Source organism: Ursus americanus, chromosome 20 (assembly GCF_024610735.1).
Source record: "Ursus americanus isolate L20-20 chromosome 20, mUrsAme1.1.p, whole genome shotgun sequence".
Taxonomy (NCBI): Eukaryota; Metazoa; Chordata; class Mammalia; order Carnivora; family Ursidae; genus Ursus; species Ursus americanus.
Window position 1 is genome coordinate 39,541,742 of NC_142146.1, and position 14,920 is coordinate 39,556,661.

At 38.4% G+C, this 14,920-nt stretch overlaps 1 protein-coding gene across 7 annotated transcripts in view; it reads right to left on the minus strand.

The window, feature by feature from the left end:
• SLC9A9 (solute carrier family 9 member A9) overlaps positions 1-14,920 on the minus strand; it is a 661,514-nt gene that overhangs the window by 518,800 nt on the left and 127,794 nt on the right. For all 7 annotated transcript variants that reach the window (XM_087870270.1, XM_045813403.2, XM_087870269.1 and 4 more), the window contains one exon: positions 10,582-10,784. In XM_087870270.1, coding sequence (XP_087726396.1) covers positions 10,582-10,776 — 195 coding nt within the window. In that variant the 5' untranslated portion in view covers positions 10,777-10,784. The remainder of the gene's footprint in view (positions 1-10,581; positions 10,785-14,920) is intronic.

A 14,920-nucleotide genomic window follows, 5' to 3' on the forward strand; every position in this document is an offset into this window, starting at 1 on the left:
AGGCTGAAGAACTATTGGAAATCCAGAGCTTCCCAAGGGGTTAGATGAAATTTTTGCGCTTGCATCATGACTTAACTTCTCCCTTGGCCCACTCAACCTTCTTTCTTCTTTCAATCATAAGGTGTTGATCTCAAGGACACTTAACCATCCCACTCACTAAACTCCATCTCAGAGTCTACTTCCTTGGGAACCCAATATGCAATAGTCAGAAATAAAGGTGAAGAGCACCTAAACTTGAGGCAGAACTCTATAAATCAGACAGTGTCCAGTTAGTCTTACAATAAGAAGTGGATCTGAAAGGAGCAGCTGAGAGACCTCTAACTCAACATAGGCTTAAATAGGAACAGGAGACAAGTCATTTAAATGCACAGCTTCCTTATGGTTTCTACCTTTCTCGATGGTTTCCACCCCTCCTGTGCCGATGGACGTGGATCATGGCTTCAGACTATATAAGCTACTAATGAGCAGCTTCTTACAGACCTTAGGGAAAAAGCAGGAAAGGCAGTGGGATAGAAACTTATATAACTACTCACTGGAGGCCAGCAATGATAAGTGTGCACTCTTGCCACAGTTTAATGTTCTAAAAGGAACAAAGCAAAGGGAGAAAGAATTGAAAGATCCATTTTATCTACTCAGACTAAAAGTCTGATGGGAAATCTCTCTCCCTCCCTCCCACCCTCACTCCTGTTTGTTTTTCCTGTGCCCACCCTCCTTTTCTCTCTCTCCCTCCATCCCAGTTTGATTATTTGGAGATGAGACTTGTAGCCTTTCAACTGCCTGAGTAGCAACCAACCAACCAATGAGCCCTGGTTCTTCACTCTGAGAGGAAATCTGTGATAGATAGTTGGGTGTAAGATGGCCAGCAAGTAAGACAGTGCTGAGTAACAGTGAGAAGTAGCACCTGACAAGAGGAGAATGATACTTCATTATACCGTCCATTCACTTACCAGGATCCACAAAGCATCTACTATGTGCCAGGTATCCTGCCTTGAGCTGGAAATACAATATAACCATAGATGGACCTTGTCCCTGCTCTTCTGGAGTTTATAGTCTAGTGAGGAGATAGACATCAATGCAAACATTACAGATATAAATATTAACTTATAACTCAGCTAAGATACTAGTGAGAGAACAATAGGTGGAACTATGAAAAAAAAAAGAACCTGATACTGGTGTATAACAAGCCACTTGGGTATACTGGTGTATGGAGCCACTTGGGGTGAAGACTAGTGTTTCCACAAAACTAATTAACCCTTAAGAACATCCTTATCTCAGGCCAAGAGCCCAAGTATATACTGGCACTGCTGAGACTCAGAATATGGTATTTAAGATTTCAGAAAACATGGGGCGCCTGGGTGGCACAGCGGTTAAGCGTCTGCCTTTGGATCAGGGCGTGATCCCGGCGTTATGGGATCGAGCCCCACATCAGGCTCTTCCACTATGAGTCTGCTTCTTCCTCTCCCACTCCCCCTGCTTGTGTTCCCTCTCTCGCTGGCTGTCTCTATCTCTGTCAAATAAATAAATAAATAAAATCTTTAAAAAAAAAAAGATTTCAGAAAACAGAAGAATTTTTAAAGAGAGATATCTAAAACAGTTAAAATAAAAATAATATTTTAATAAAATATGACCTGCTCTATTGGTCTCTAAGTTGAGGTGTGCATATGATAGGGAGTGAACAAGATGGATCCACTTGGGTGTGCAAAGAACTTTTCATATTTAATTTTTATCTCACCCTTTTTAAAATTCTAATTTGATACTGCTTTATAACATACATAATATATTGGCATAGGAGTAATGTTCATAATATATTAGTATTTGCATTTCATTTGTAAGTAAATAGGCATATATTAGATACATACACTCAAAAGTGTTTTACTGATGGGGTATATAATCAAAAGTTTGGAAATCAGTGTTTTAAAGTACTTAGCAATTTGCTGGTACATAGTAATAATAATAAATATTTACCAAGAACTTACTACATATCTGGCATATTAGCCCTTTATATGAATAATTTCATTTAGGCCTCATAATAATCTTTTTTTAAAAGATTTTATTTATTTACTTGAAAGAGAGGGAGTGAGAGAGAGCATGAGCAGGGGTAGGGGCAGAGGGAGAAGGAGAAGCAGGCTCCCCGCTGAGCAGGGAGTCCCAATCCAGGTATTCTGACTGTGGAGTGGGGCTTTAAGCATGATCTTGTTCTGCCTTATATACACCAGATTTCTACCACATATGTGTTCAAAAGAATAATATCTTGGGGTTTGGGGGAAGTTACTTAGAAGGAATATTTTGGGGATAACATATAATAAATACATGGTTTATTAATAAGTACAGAAAGCAGTATCAAATAAGGTATGAGTCATACTTTTTAAAGATCATCCTCTTTATGGAGCATACTTCATCATGATCTTGAACTGAGTAGGGTAGGGAAGTGGAGAGAATAGCTTCAAAGCCCCCAGATACCCACTATTCCCCAAAACAGCTGTGAAAACCTGTCCTTTGATACCTAAGTGGGTGGCAGCTACTCTGCATCACAAAGCACTGGTCTATGGTGTGTTCTGCAATGCCGGCTCCCATAGTTCCTAAGAGATGTGTCTGTCTACCACTGTCAGTCACTTCTGGGACTAGGCAAGTGGATGGTCAGATGGATGAAACCCTGGGTTTCTATACATGACCAAGGCTGCAACAGCCCAAGAACCACCATCATGTTCTTGGTGACCTAACATGGTCTAAGACCAGGCAATAGTCAGAAGGCAGGGGTGACTGGGAGATGAGTGGGAATGCCAGTTGTTTCTTCCCATTGTGGTCTGGGATATTTTCTAGGGCTTGAAGCCAGAAATGTGAAAAGCTATTCCCTTCTAGCCATTCCCCTCTTACTAAATTTTGTCATGTTAGAAAGAGTACTAACCCCAGTTAGTGAGTATTAAACATACTCAGACACTTTCACATGACTTCTTTCTTTTCCCAACCGAGAGTGAGTATGAGACTTTGTGCTCAAATCACATGGCACTCCAAGAGCCCTTTGTCACCAACAGTTTATATGTTGTCACCAACATATAAACAAACTGAGTATTAAACATACTCAGACACTTTCACATGACTCCTTTCTTTTCCCAACCAAGAGTGAGTATGAGACTTTCTGCTCAAATCACATGGCACTCCAAGAGTCCTTTGTCACCAACAGTCCTTACATTATTTTGAGTAGCTAGGGTTTTTGTTAAGAGATAAAATTGGACAGCTAGTTGGAACACAATTCCTGCCCTCAAATAAATGTTCCAGTGGTTAGTTTCCTTAGATCTTACATCCTGAGTGATGATTTGTAAAGAAGAAAAAGTCTTCTATCTAGAGGTCAGAAGAGTTTCTGAGTGCCATGTCCATAGCCCTGTATCTGAAAGTCAAGCTACATTCTAGGTGGCAAGGGCTTAACCCAAACTCTCCCAAACATATCTGAAAAGGGAATGCTGTCTACGGTAATTCTTAATCCTGCAGTTTGGGGTGCTCCCAGTTACAGTCAAAGTATAGTAGAACAACTCCTTGGTGCTGGGCTGTGCATTGAAGGCAAGCCTGCAAAATAGGCTAGAATATCATGTAGAGCCTGCCAGGCTGCCTGTTAATTCAGCATTTTGTGCATTTTAATTCCCATTCCAAGTCAATGTCTCTTCATCTCCTCTACTCTTATCTACCATAACAAATAGAATTTTTCCAGGATTTTTGGTATAGACAAAATGATCTTGAATATTGATGAAAAATATAGCAAAGATCTGGCAAGGGAAAAAGAATGACTTACAGAAAGCAAAGACATCTAATGTTATTTTATTTTGCTCCCTGCTTTGAAATTCCCTTCTTCTACATCTGCATGGCTCACTCCCAACTTCATTCAGATCTCAGCTCCAACTTCACCTCCTCAGTGATGCCTTTCCTCAGAATATACCTAAATATACTTTGCTCCTCATCCTCTCATTTTGCTAACTTTTCTTCACAGCATACGTCTCTACCTGACATTACATATAAATGACTGTGCTAAACTGTCCCTTGTCTATCTCTACCCTAGAATCTAAGCTGCATGAGAAGGACTTTGTTTTGTTCACTACCGTCCTTGCAGCACCTAAAACAAGTGCCTGGCATAGGATGAATGCCCAATAAATAAATATTTGTTGAATGACTAAATGAATGAAGAAAATAAATTCAATGACTAAATTATAACCAAATGGAACCAATCATCAGAGAAATGTAAATCAAAGCTACGAGGTATCACTTCCCACCTGTTAGAATGACTATTATTTAAAAAAACAAGATATAAGTGTTGGCGAGGATGTGAAGAAAAAGCAATCCTCATGCATTGTTGGTGGGAATGTAAACTGATGCACCCACTGTGGCCAAAAATACGGAATTTCCTCAAAAAATTAAAATTAGAGTTACCATATGATCCAATAATCTCACTTCTGGGTATATAGCCAAAGGAGTTGAAATTAACATCTCCACAAGATATCTGCCCTTTCATGTTCATTACAACATTATTTATAATATTAGTATTTACACTTATTTACATTATTTACAATAACAAAGATACGAAAACAAACTAAGTGTCCATCAATGAATGCATGGATGAAGAAATGTGATGAGCGCGCACACACACACACACACACACACACATATACAGATATTATTCAGCTAAAAAAAGAAGGAAATCCTGCTATTTGTGACAACATGAATTGACCTTGAGAACATTATGCTAAGTGAAATAAGGTAAAAAAGACAAATACTGTAAGATCTCACTTATGCCAAATCTGAAAAAATGAACTCGGAAATAGAGAACAGACTGGTGGTTGCCAGAGGTGAGAGGTGAAGGGTGGGGGAAATGGGTGAATGTGGTCACAAGATACAAACTGGCAGTTATAAGATAAATAAGTCCCAGGGATGTAATGTACAGCATGGTGACTATATTTCATAATATTATACTGTATATGTGAAAGTTTCTAAAAGTAGATCTTAAAAGTTTTTATCACAAGAAAAAAGTATGTGAGATAATGGATGGTAACTAAACTTATTGTGGTAATCATTTCACAATACATACATATATCGAATCATTATGTTGTACACCCTAAACTAATACAAACTTATATGTTGATTATATCTCAATAAAACTAGAAAAAATAAAAATTAATTAAATAAAAATACCTTCACAGGGGAGAAAAAAGGCAAAAACAACCCAAATGGAATACTTAGAGTCTTGAGACATTTTGAAATCATTTCTCAGGCCAAATTTTTGAAAAGAAAGTTGGATAAATGTTGAAAAAAACACCTAAGATGGAAAAAAATAATTGTAAGTTTCTTCAGTAACAATAGTAAGATTTAGGATGAAAGTAGCTAAGTCTATTCAAACAGCCTATCCCATTCACTGCCAAGTTTGAGATTCCCCCAGGTCCCTGTTGTATGATCTAAGACTTGTCACAATAGAGAAACATAGGTCATGAATCCCTGTTCTCTATAGAATAGAGGAATAATTGATAATATTCTACAAATGTTTTTCGAGACCCAAAGTGCTGATCTATTGTGATGCTTGCTTCTCTCACTGTGCTGAGAGCAATTTTAGAGGAGGTTTCTTTCCTGTCTTATTCTTCCCAAAAGTATCCTAGCATTAACTGGACATATTTATCTCATGGTCCAGTGACTCTGATCAAGCAGTTCCTGTTACCAGAAGAGCTTGGCCCTCTGGCCTCTGAAACCAGAATAATCAAGCAAAGGGAAAGACTGGAAAGAACGAAAATAGTTTGCAAATAAATACATAAGAATTAAGACTCTGAACTACAAAAGTCTAAATTACCATTAGAAGAAGTTGGACAGTGAGAATAAATTAAGACACTGAGGTTTTAATGCTATAAATACAAAATATTTATAAAAGTCACATGATTAGCTGTTGCTATAAAGGCTTTCTTAAAATATCTCTAAAATATAAAGTATTACCAACACAATTGATAATAGCCTCAGTGTGACCTATGTGCAGCCTAGCAATACTCTTTATTGAAACAGCAGACAGGTCTGATTACTCAGCACGGTAACTTACTCCAAAATAACTTCCCTGACCAAATGATAGTGTCACTTGTCACACAGGAAGTGAAGACTTGGCATAATTTTCACTGGGTAGTTTCCTTTGACTTTTCACATTACAGTCAAGTGATTTATGAACGATAGGAAGTATAAATTTAACTGTGCTGACAACTCTTTGGAAGTGGACTAGATCTGCAAGACCTTTCCAGCCAAATGGCCTGCTGACTCTTCCAACTCAATATCGTAAAAACAATGTGTTAAATCAATAATAGATAAATTAGTGATGAGATTAGATTGATTTATTCATTCATCAATCTTAAACTAATTGTGATTTTCCCCTAACCAGCTCCTTCCCCTAACTTCTAACTTCCCCATTTCTGCCCTACCAGCTCTGTGAACCTACAAGACCTGGTATCAGAGTAAGTCACTCTCCCTTCTCATGCCCAATAAGTCCAAATTCTACAGCATCTTCTTTCCTTGCTTCTTTTCCATTTGCCCCTTGGTTACCATCCAAGGTTAGGCCTCAATTGTCTGCTTGCTTTCACTCTCTACCCTCTACACAGCAGGCAAAATATCCCTTTGCTTTTGTCAACAAAACACACTTTCACTGACAAATAGAGTGTGCATTATTCAACCTGGCATTCAAGGCCTTCTGTAATCAAGTTTTGCCCTTTTTTCTAGCCCTATGTTTCATTCGTTTTCCATACTTCAACAAATTGGAAATGTTTTTCTTTCTTGGAATATTCTCTACCCCTTTTTTCCACTTCCCTATCATGTTTTTGCCTTTGCTTATAATGACTTCCACCTCCACACATTATATATGTCATCACTACCAGAGTCAATCGACTATCTTTCTTTGAAATCTTTCCTATCACCCTAATAAAATAATTGTCCTTCCTGAGTGCCTGTGGTACTTGTCCCCCCTCCCTTAGTACCAGCTTTGTGGTGTATTTACTCATTTATTTATTTGTTGTGTTTTCCTGATTCATTATTAAACTCCTTGAGACAATTACTTCAGAACTGAAACTGATGGGACTCACTCAATTCATTTGTGTTGAAAGAACGAATGAATGAGTGATGGAGAATCACCTGCTCTTCAAAAGCAAGTTTTAAACTTCCTACTGATATGAAATTCAGAAATTCTTAGCAGACATTTTGGTGTTCCTAGATAGTACATAACAAATTAATGTAAAGCCATCATGTAACAGAATATAGGCCCACTCAGCTAAAACTAATTAAACATATCTTGGGTCCACAGAACGACTGATGGTGTTGGAAACATTAATTAAATACAAAGCAATACAATCTAGTTTTATTTTCCCAGAAGCTTACTTTGAGATCATCGAATGTTCATAATGTATAGGAAAATATTATTTTCATTAATCTTTAAGTAAAAATATTTTTTTCTTTTCTACACTTCCATATGTATTGAGCATAACTGAAACAAGCTTGGCAGATGGTAACTTATAGTCTCACAATCTATGTGATATAATATAGAACTGAATTATATACAGGTATATATAATATATTGATCTTTTCTCCCCAACAAATGTTAAATGAATGAAAAAACCCACATATTTCCTTAATCCCTGGCATTTATTAAGCATTTAAACATTATTTTGTAGCAGCAACGATAACATTGGTGTTGGAGGTAGTGCAGTGGTGATGGTACTGGTGGTGGTAGAAGTGGCAGAGGTAAGAATAGCAGAGACAGTAATAGCAGTGCAATGTAAAGGGTCTCGTGGGAGCCGGACTCATGAGATACATCATCTCATTTAAATAGTAAAACAACCCTACAAAATAGTTCTAATCCCTCTACTTCACAAATAAGAAACTTGGACTTCAAGGAACTTACTAATGATATAGAGAAGATTTATCTGGTCCTGAATTTATTTCCCATTTCACTGTTACCTCCTTATAAGGCATCCAATGAATGAACCCTTTTTTGGAATTCTTTTGCATCTGACATAGATTGGTTAAATAATTGATTGATATGAATAGCTGAGTGCAGTGGAGAATTCCCAATAAGAAAGACAGACTATGGGTTTTTTATTTTTTGCAGACTAACTAGGCACCCCCCCCCCCAACACTGACATATAAGACACAAATGTGCAATAAAATATACTCTGGACATTTATAACAAGATCCTTTCCACTTAAAGTCATCTAATATGGTTAAGTGTACCAGTGAATGCCTCTTTCTCCACCAGCAATGAGGGAAGGATTTACTCTGGGTACTGAGTTGCCTATTGCCAACCTCAGATGCCTGGAGGGACAAATCCTAATTATGACAAATGAGTCACATGATTTAGACATTAATCTAGAAAATACTTGAGACATTCAAGGTCAGTTAAACTTTTTATGTATAGAATTCATAATTTACTGAGTGAAAAAAACAAGAAGGCCCCAGCAACTTGGATATTTTCTCTAACTCTTGCCTTAGTTTTTCAAAGTAAACGCTGGAGTTTGGCTGCTGGTAAAGGAATCAATATGTCAATAACATAATAACAAAATTTCTGATCAATTACTGGCAATCCTGCTAGGAAAAAAATTGCTATAGTAATAGAGATAATTTTCAGCATCTTTGGGGTTCAACCTGTTCGGTGAAATAGTGTTGCTTAGAAATGCAGATAAAAATAAGTAAGAGAGTGAAGAGGTAAATAAATACTTTAAAAATAAATACTAAATTTATGTCCAGGTGCTAACCAGAGGTAAAACTGAAGAGTATGTTTTGATTAAAATCCTATGCTGCCAACAAAGTCATTTAAAAATTATTTATTTCAAGGTATAATTTTCTATTACCCATGTGCACATACAACAGAAAGAATCATGTGGAAGAAATCATCCAAAACAGCAGAAGATCTAGAAGTTGCTTCTATTTATTTCAGAAACACATTATTTAATTTGCTTTTCACATGTTTCAATTCACTTTCCTAAGTCTGATTTAGGCTAATATTATAATTAGTTTGACTTTCTTGAGCCTTCATCAAGTGCTAGAAGGAAGTTAATCTAGAAATGTGCTAGTGGACGATAACGTGGAAAAAAAAAACATTAAAAATTATCAGTCTTGAATGAGGAAAAATGACAGACCAAGTATCTCACCTCCTACCCCAAAACTCTCAAAATGGAAACAAATATCTATATATTAAAAGAAAACTAAATCTGTGTGAGTGAAAGTGCTAAAACAAACTTCCCTAATATCAAGGAAGCTCTCAAGTCCGACTCAAAATGTTCTGGAATGAGTCACATAAGATCCTGGTTCTTACATGTACTTGTATTGTTAAACACAAATTCACTTATTCCTTATTCCACGGACTGATCAGCATGCATAACACAATATAATAGGTAATCTTGAGGTACCTGGGTAGACCAGTCAGTTAAACATTGGACTCTTGGTTTTGGCTCAAGTCCTGATCTCAGAGGTGTGGCATTCAGGCCCCCATCCCATCAGTCATCTGCTCCGCGTGGAGTCTGCTTAAGACTCTCTCTCCCTTGGGACACCTGGGTGGCTCAGTCAGTTAGGCATCTGCCTTTGGTTCAGGTCATGATCCCAGGGTCCTGGGATTGAGTCCTGCATCAGGCTCCTTGCTCAGCAGAGAGCCTGCTTCTCCCTCTGCGTGCCACTCCCCTGTTTGTGCATTCTTTCTTTCTTTCTGATAAATAAATTAAAATCTTAAAAAAAAAAAAAGACTCTCTCTCCCTCTCCCTTTGCCCCACCCCCTTCTCTCTCTCTCAAAGTAAAATAAATAAATCTTAAAAAAAAAAAAAAGAGATAATCTTTTCTGTTTTCTGACCCAGAGTCCTAAGAGCAGAAGGAAACTCCCTTCCAATAACTGAAACAGTTCACTAAATTTGCAAAAATAAAACCATTTTTAAAAGATGGGTCACTTCACAATTTTTGTTTTTTCCTACCTAAGATTTCCTAACTAAACTGGTGGAGTAAAGATCTCTTGAGATTGACTGTGTGTCAGTGTATTTATAAACAGCCAAGTGGCCAGTGATTTGTGTTGGCAGCCAAAAGCCAGTCATCCTAAAACAAGGTTTACACATGCAAATTTTTTCACTCCCCTCTATATTCCTTTTGACTTAAGGGAGATTTGATCTGAGTAGCCAGCTGGCAATATATACAATGGCACTTAGAACACATGTGTAAAAACTTGAAACAAGTAGGGACACTTGGGTGGCTCAGTTGGTTTAAGTGTCTGACTCCTGATTTCGGCTCAGGTCATGTTCTCAGGATCATGAAATTGAGACCCAAGTCAGGCTCTGTCGTGGGCGCAGAGTCTACTTAAGATTCTGTCTCTCTCTCTCTCTCTGTCTCTCCCTCTCCCTCTGCCCTCCCCCACTCACTCTCTCTCTCTTAAAACAAACAAACAAACTTGAAACAAGTATCATGAATTACCAACAACTTAGTTGACTAAGGAGTCAACTAAATTGGCCCAATAGTGTGGTGTTTAAAAAGGACAAATGTGTTAATATATTACATATGATGGCTCAATTATTTAAAGAAAAATATATGACCAGATGGAATCCTTACCTTTTCAAGTATAGCATTGCCTTGGTGAGGATTGATGTTATGCTGGCTTATTTCTCTTTTGTATTTATATTCATAAACTTGGTCAGTGATATTAATCAGCAGAGTTGATGGACTGAAGGTCAGTTTTCCACAATCATACACAGTTCCACTTTCAATATCTGTTGGTGCTGTAGCATATCGTAAGATTAATCCCATTATGAGGCCTAGAATAAAGAATAAACAGTTGCATTGGAGGAACTGAATCTAAAATGTTCACTATTGGATGCTTTTAAATATATGATTTTGAACTTGTAGAAGTGGCAAGAGAAAAGGTTATGTCATCACTTGGCTTAAAAAATTGTTCACTCTTAGAAAATTGTTCACTCTTCTATAGATACCAGTTCAATAAATTGCATTAAGGTATTTGTGGTGTGGACACAATTGCTTGAATATCCAGCACATATTCCCCTGTTTTTCCTTCCTAATGGAGCCACAAATTTTGGAGAGAAAAGCTACCCACTTCTTCTACTCAACCAAGTGCTTCAAGAAAACCTCTGCTCTTTAATAGATACTGAGTAATCTAATCAGTCAGGAGATCAAATTTCTCAGAAAGTTTTGGTCCACAAATCAGCATATACCTAAAACAGTGCCATCAAACTAAAAGGAAGCACTTATATACCCTGGTTGGGAGAGAGGTGTTCTTGTTTTCTCTTTTGGGACATGACAAAGGCAATTTGCTCCCCACCTTCTTTTTTTTTTTTGTTTTTCCTGGCAGATATCTTGTGACCTTGAGGGACTCAGTCCAAGGGCATGGTCAATCTACTGAGAATCTAAGGTCCAAGCTACAAACAGAACTAGGTCCTGATGACTTCACTGAACCACTGAATCAACCTATTCTGGAGGTACCCTACTTTTAGACTACTTGTTATGTGATACAATACACTCTTTAATTTTTCAAACAACTTTGAATCAAGTTTCTGTTTACCTGCAGCAAATGCATTCTAAAGATACATTCCTTTCAGTGAAGAGTTGAATCCAGGTAACAATCCTTGACTTTTAAGTTTACATACTTACGTGTTAGGATACTCATGGTAATCTAGTAACTGTAAACTCTCCTAATATTATGGATTTATTAATAAATAGCAAAGAAACTTCAGAGGCCTATCCATTCCTCAATTTAAAATTAGGACTGATTTATGTGTTTTAGGATAAATCCACAATCCACTCTTTAAAATATCAAATGTTGAAGGTTTTATTACTCTTGTGAGTCTAGTCACCTAATAGCGTTTTGTTTACTTAATAATTTGTTGGGTGCATATTTTGTACATTTCTAGACTTAATATAAAACTATAGTCCCAGTCCTATAGGAGCTCAAGTTTATAAAATGCAAACCCTAAAGCAAACAATTATAATACAATGTGACATGTGCTATGACATCTGGTAAGCCCTCTGTGTTATGTGAGTACAGAGAGAAAACACTCCAAAGCCCTTTGAATGATGCAAAGCTTTAGATGAATCTTAAAAGGTCATATAGGGTTTGTCTAGATAAGCTGAATCAGGGACTAAGTCAGGACATAGGTTGCACATGTGGGTGGCAGTACATAACAGCAGAGATGGCTAAAAGATCCCCAGGGTTTATGTTCACCAATGTGTAGCATAGTTGTCAGGAAAGTGGATGTTCAGCCAGAGATTGTATTTCCTCACTGTCTTGTCAGGTTGGGTTCTCACCAATGGAATATAAGCAAAAGTAACATGTGCCACTTCTGGAGCTCAGTTTTGAATAAGTAAGTGAGTTTTCCCCTTCTCCTTCCCCATCTATCAGATACATGGGGAGGAAACCAAGGCCCTACAGGTAGACAGAGTCACCAGACTGAAGGAGCCTTGGTCCCTGAGATACCAGGTAGGGGAAAGCCATCTGCCAACCAGGAATATCTACAGTGGACTATATGTGAGTGAAAAGTTAACTTCTGTTGCAGCGTCACTGAAGTTTTAGTGTTAATGTGTTAACCATCACCAGCATAACCTACTGGAGATTATGTATAAATACAGACAGACTTAAGAAACCTGGTGGATTTAGAGAGTCAGTAGTGGTGTGAGAAGAGAATAAATGGAGGGACTGAAAAATGAGATAGATGATAGATAGATAGATAGATAGATAGATAGATAGATAGATAGATAACAGATAGAGAAAGAGAGAGGTTGAGGACTCTAGGCTACAGACCAGAGGCAGAGGCCAAGTCATAAAGTTCCATGGTCATTCTAAAAAGTTTTTATGTTTAGCTCAATGGTAATATAGAACTATTGAAATATTTTAGGTAGGAGAGTAAAACAATAAAATTTTTATGTAAGTGCTGTCACTTTGGCAACAATGTGGAGAACTAAAGAGAATGATGGGTGAGAATAAAAACAGATATTCTTTCAAGAATATTTTTACCTCATTCCAGCTTCAGTATTTGGCCCACTCCCCCATCATAGTGGAAATATTGTATCCTAACCTTTGTTAACAAGAGAACATAAGTGATGGATACATAACCACCATGAGTGCTTGATCCACCATAGGACAGTGGGCAGACTTTCATGTGCCATATCAAGCGATTACAATAAAACTAGTCAGGAAAGGAAGGGAAAACACATTATCTACACTGCAAGTGGTTTAGGGTGCCTGTGAAGAAAAACACTTTGGCAACACTCTTTGTCTAGGAAGGATTCACTTTCTAAGTTATTTGGCAGGTACCATGAGTGATTCTATGACCTGTGCTTTCTATTCAAGTGGTATATAAGTAAGGGAAGCACAAGACACTATCTGCATGGGGCCTGAATAGAGAGAACCTATATTAATACTATTCAAAATTCCCAGAACGTGAGCCACTTATTTTTTGCAATATGCTTTCAGTGCAAAACAAGTAAATATGAAGTGTCCACTGTTTTTTCCCAAGCAGAGAACTCAATTATTTGTCATAATGAGTGCCTAGTCCCTCAGCCCCTGTGGTTACAGTCATACACGCCTGCAAAACCTATATGGCCCTGCCTGAACCTTTGTACCAGCTATGGTCCCAGCTTTCAACAAGAGGCACACTGGAGTAAATGGAGTAAGCTGCCTGCCACCAGAGATGACCAGATGTAATGGCCATGACAATGCATCTCTCAGACAGATCTCCCACTCTGAGGACTGCAGTCGATTGATGGTCTCAGCTACTGTGCTCTGGAGTCCATGACCAAATTCACTGAGGCCAGCCAATGACTGAGTTCAGTAGGGGTACCAAGGCATGGAGGTGGGGCTGCTCTGAAGGGTCACCATGGCTTAAGGATGCCCCATCAGGGGCGTCTGGGTGGTTCAGTCGTTAAGCATCTGCCTTTGGCTCAGGGTGTGATCCCGGTATTCTGGGATCAAGCCCCACATTGGGCTTCTCTGCTGGGAGCCTGCTTCTTCCTTTGCCACTCCCCCTGCTTGTGTTCCCTCTCTTGCTGGCTGTCTCTCTGTCAAATAAATAAATAAAATATTTTTTAAAAAAAAGGATGCCCCATCAGCCTTGCTAAACGTTTTTTAGAATTGTGCCATAACATAAACCTTTTCCTACCTGCATTCCCCCTACCCCCTCCCTCTACAGGGGCTGCAGCTGCACCAAGATCTGACAGCTGTCTCAGCATCCAAAAGCTCTCTCCCCATTTTCCCTCAAAAACGATTTCAAAAGAGAAATCTTTCACATAACTAATTTCTTCCCAGTGTCCGCTTCTCAGAGGACCCAAATTAACACACTTGACAAAAGGCTCTAGTCCTGTTTCTCCTCACCCCAAGTCTCGAGAGGCAGCAACATCCTGACACAATGTGAAGACCACGTGCAGCTGCACAGTGCACTCAGTTAACAAACACGTAGGCCCATTTGTGCACCCCCACTGCAGTAGCAGCGGCTGGAAGATCCTTAATGTCTAAAGCCAGACACCCACCCATAGAGTCTGACAATGCTTCTAACAGCCAAATGTCCACTCAGCGCTTTAGCCATATGTGGAAACGAATATGGAGCATTGAATTAATGCACTCCAGCACAATATTGTTTGAAAGTAGGTGACAGATAAAGTAGGACTTCTAATAGGAAAAAAAAAATGCTATTGAAAAAAGTTGTTTGTAAACCCCCACGAAGGTATAGGATAAAGAAAGCACCAACCACCTGCACACAGAAGGAAAGAAGAGACTGGCTGCCACAGTTTATGGACACAAACAACCATTCTCATCGGTAAGCCACGAGTGCCAGCCTTACCTTCCCAGGAGAAAAAGAGGCAGCTTGTCCCAGCAAAGCAATACTATGCACAGGCCTGGTTCTAGGTTATAATCTCACAAGCATGACACTTCCCTGAGCTTTGC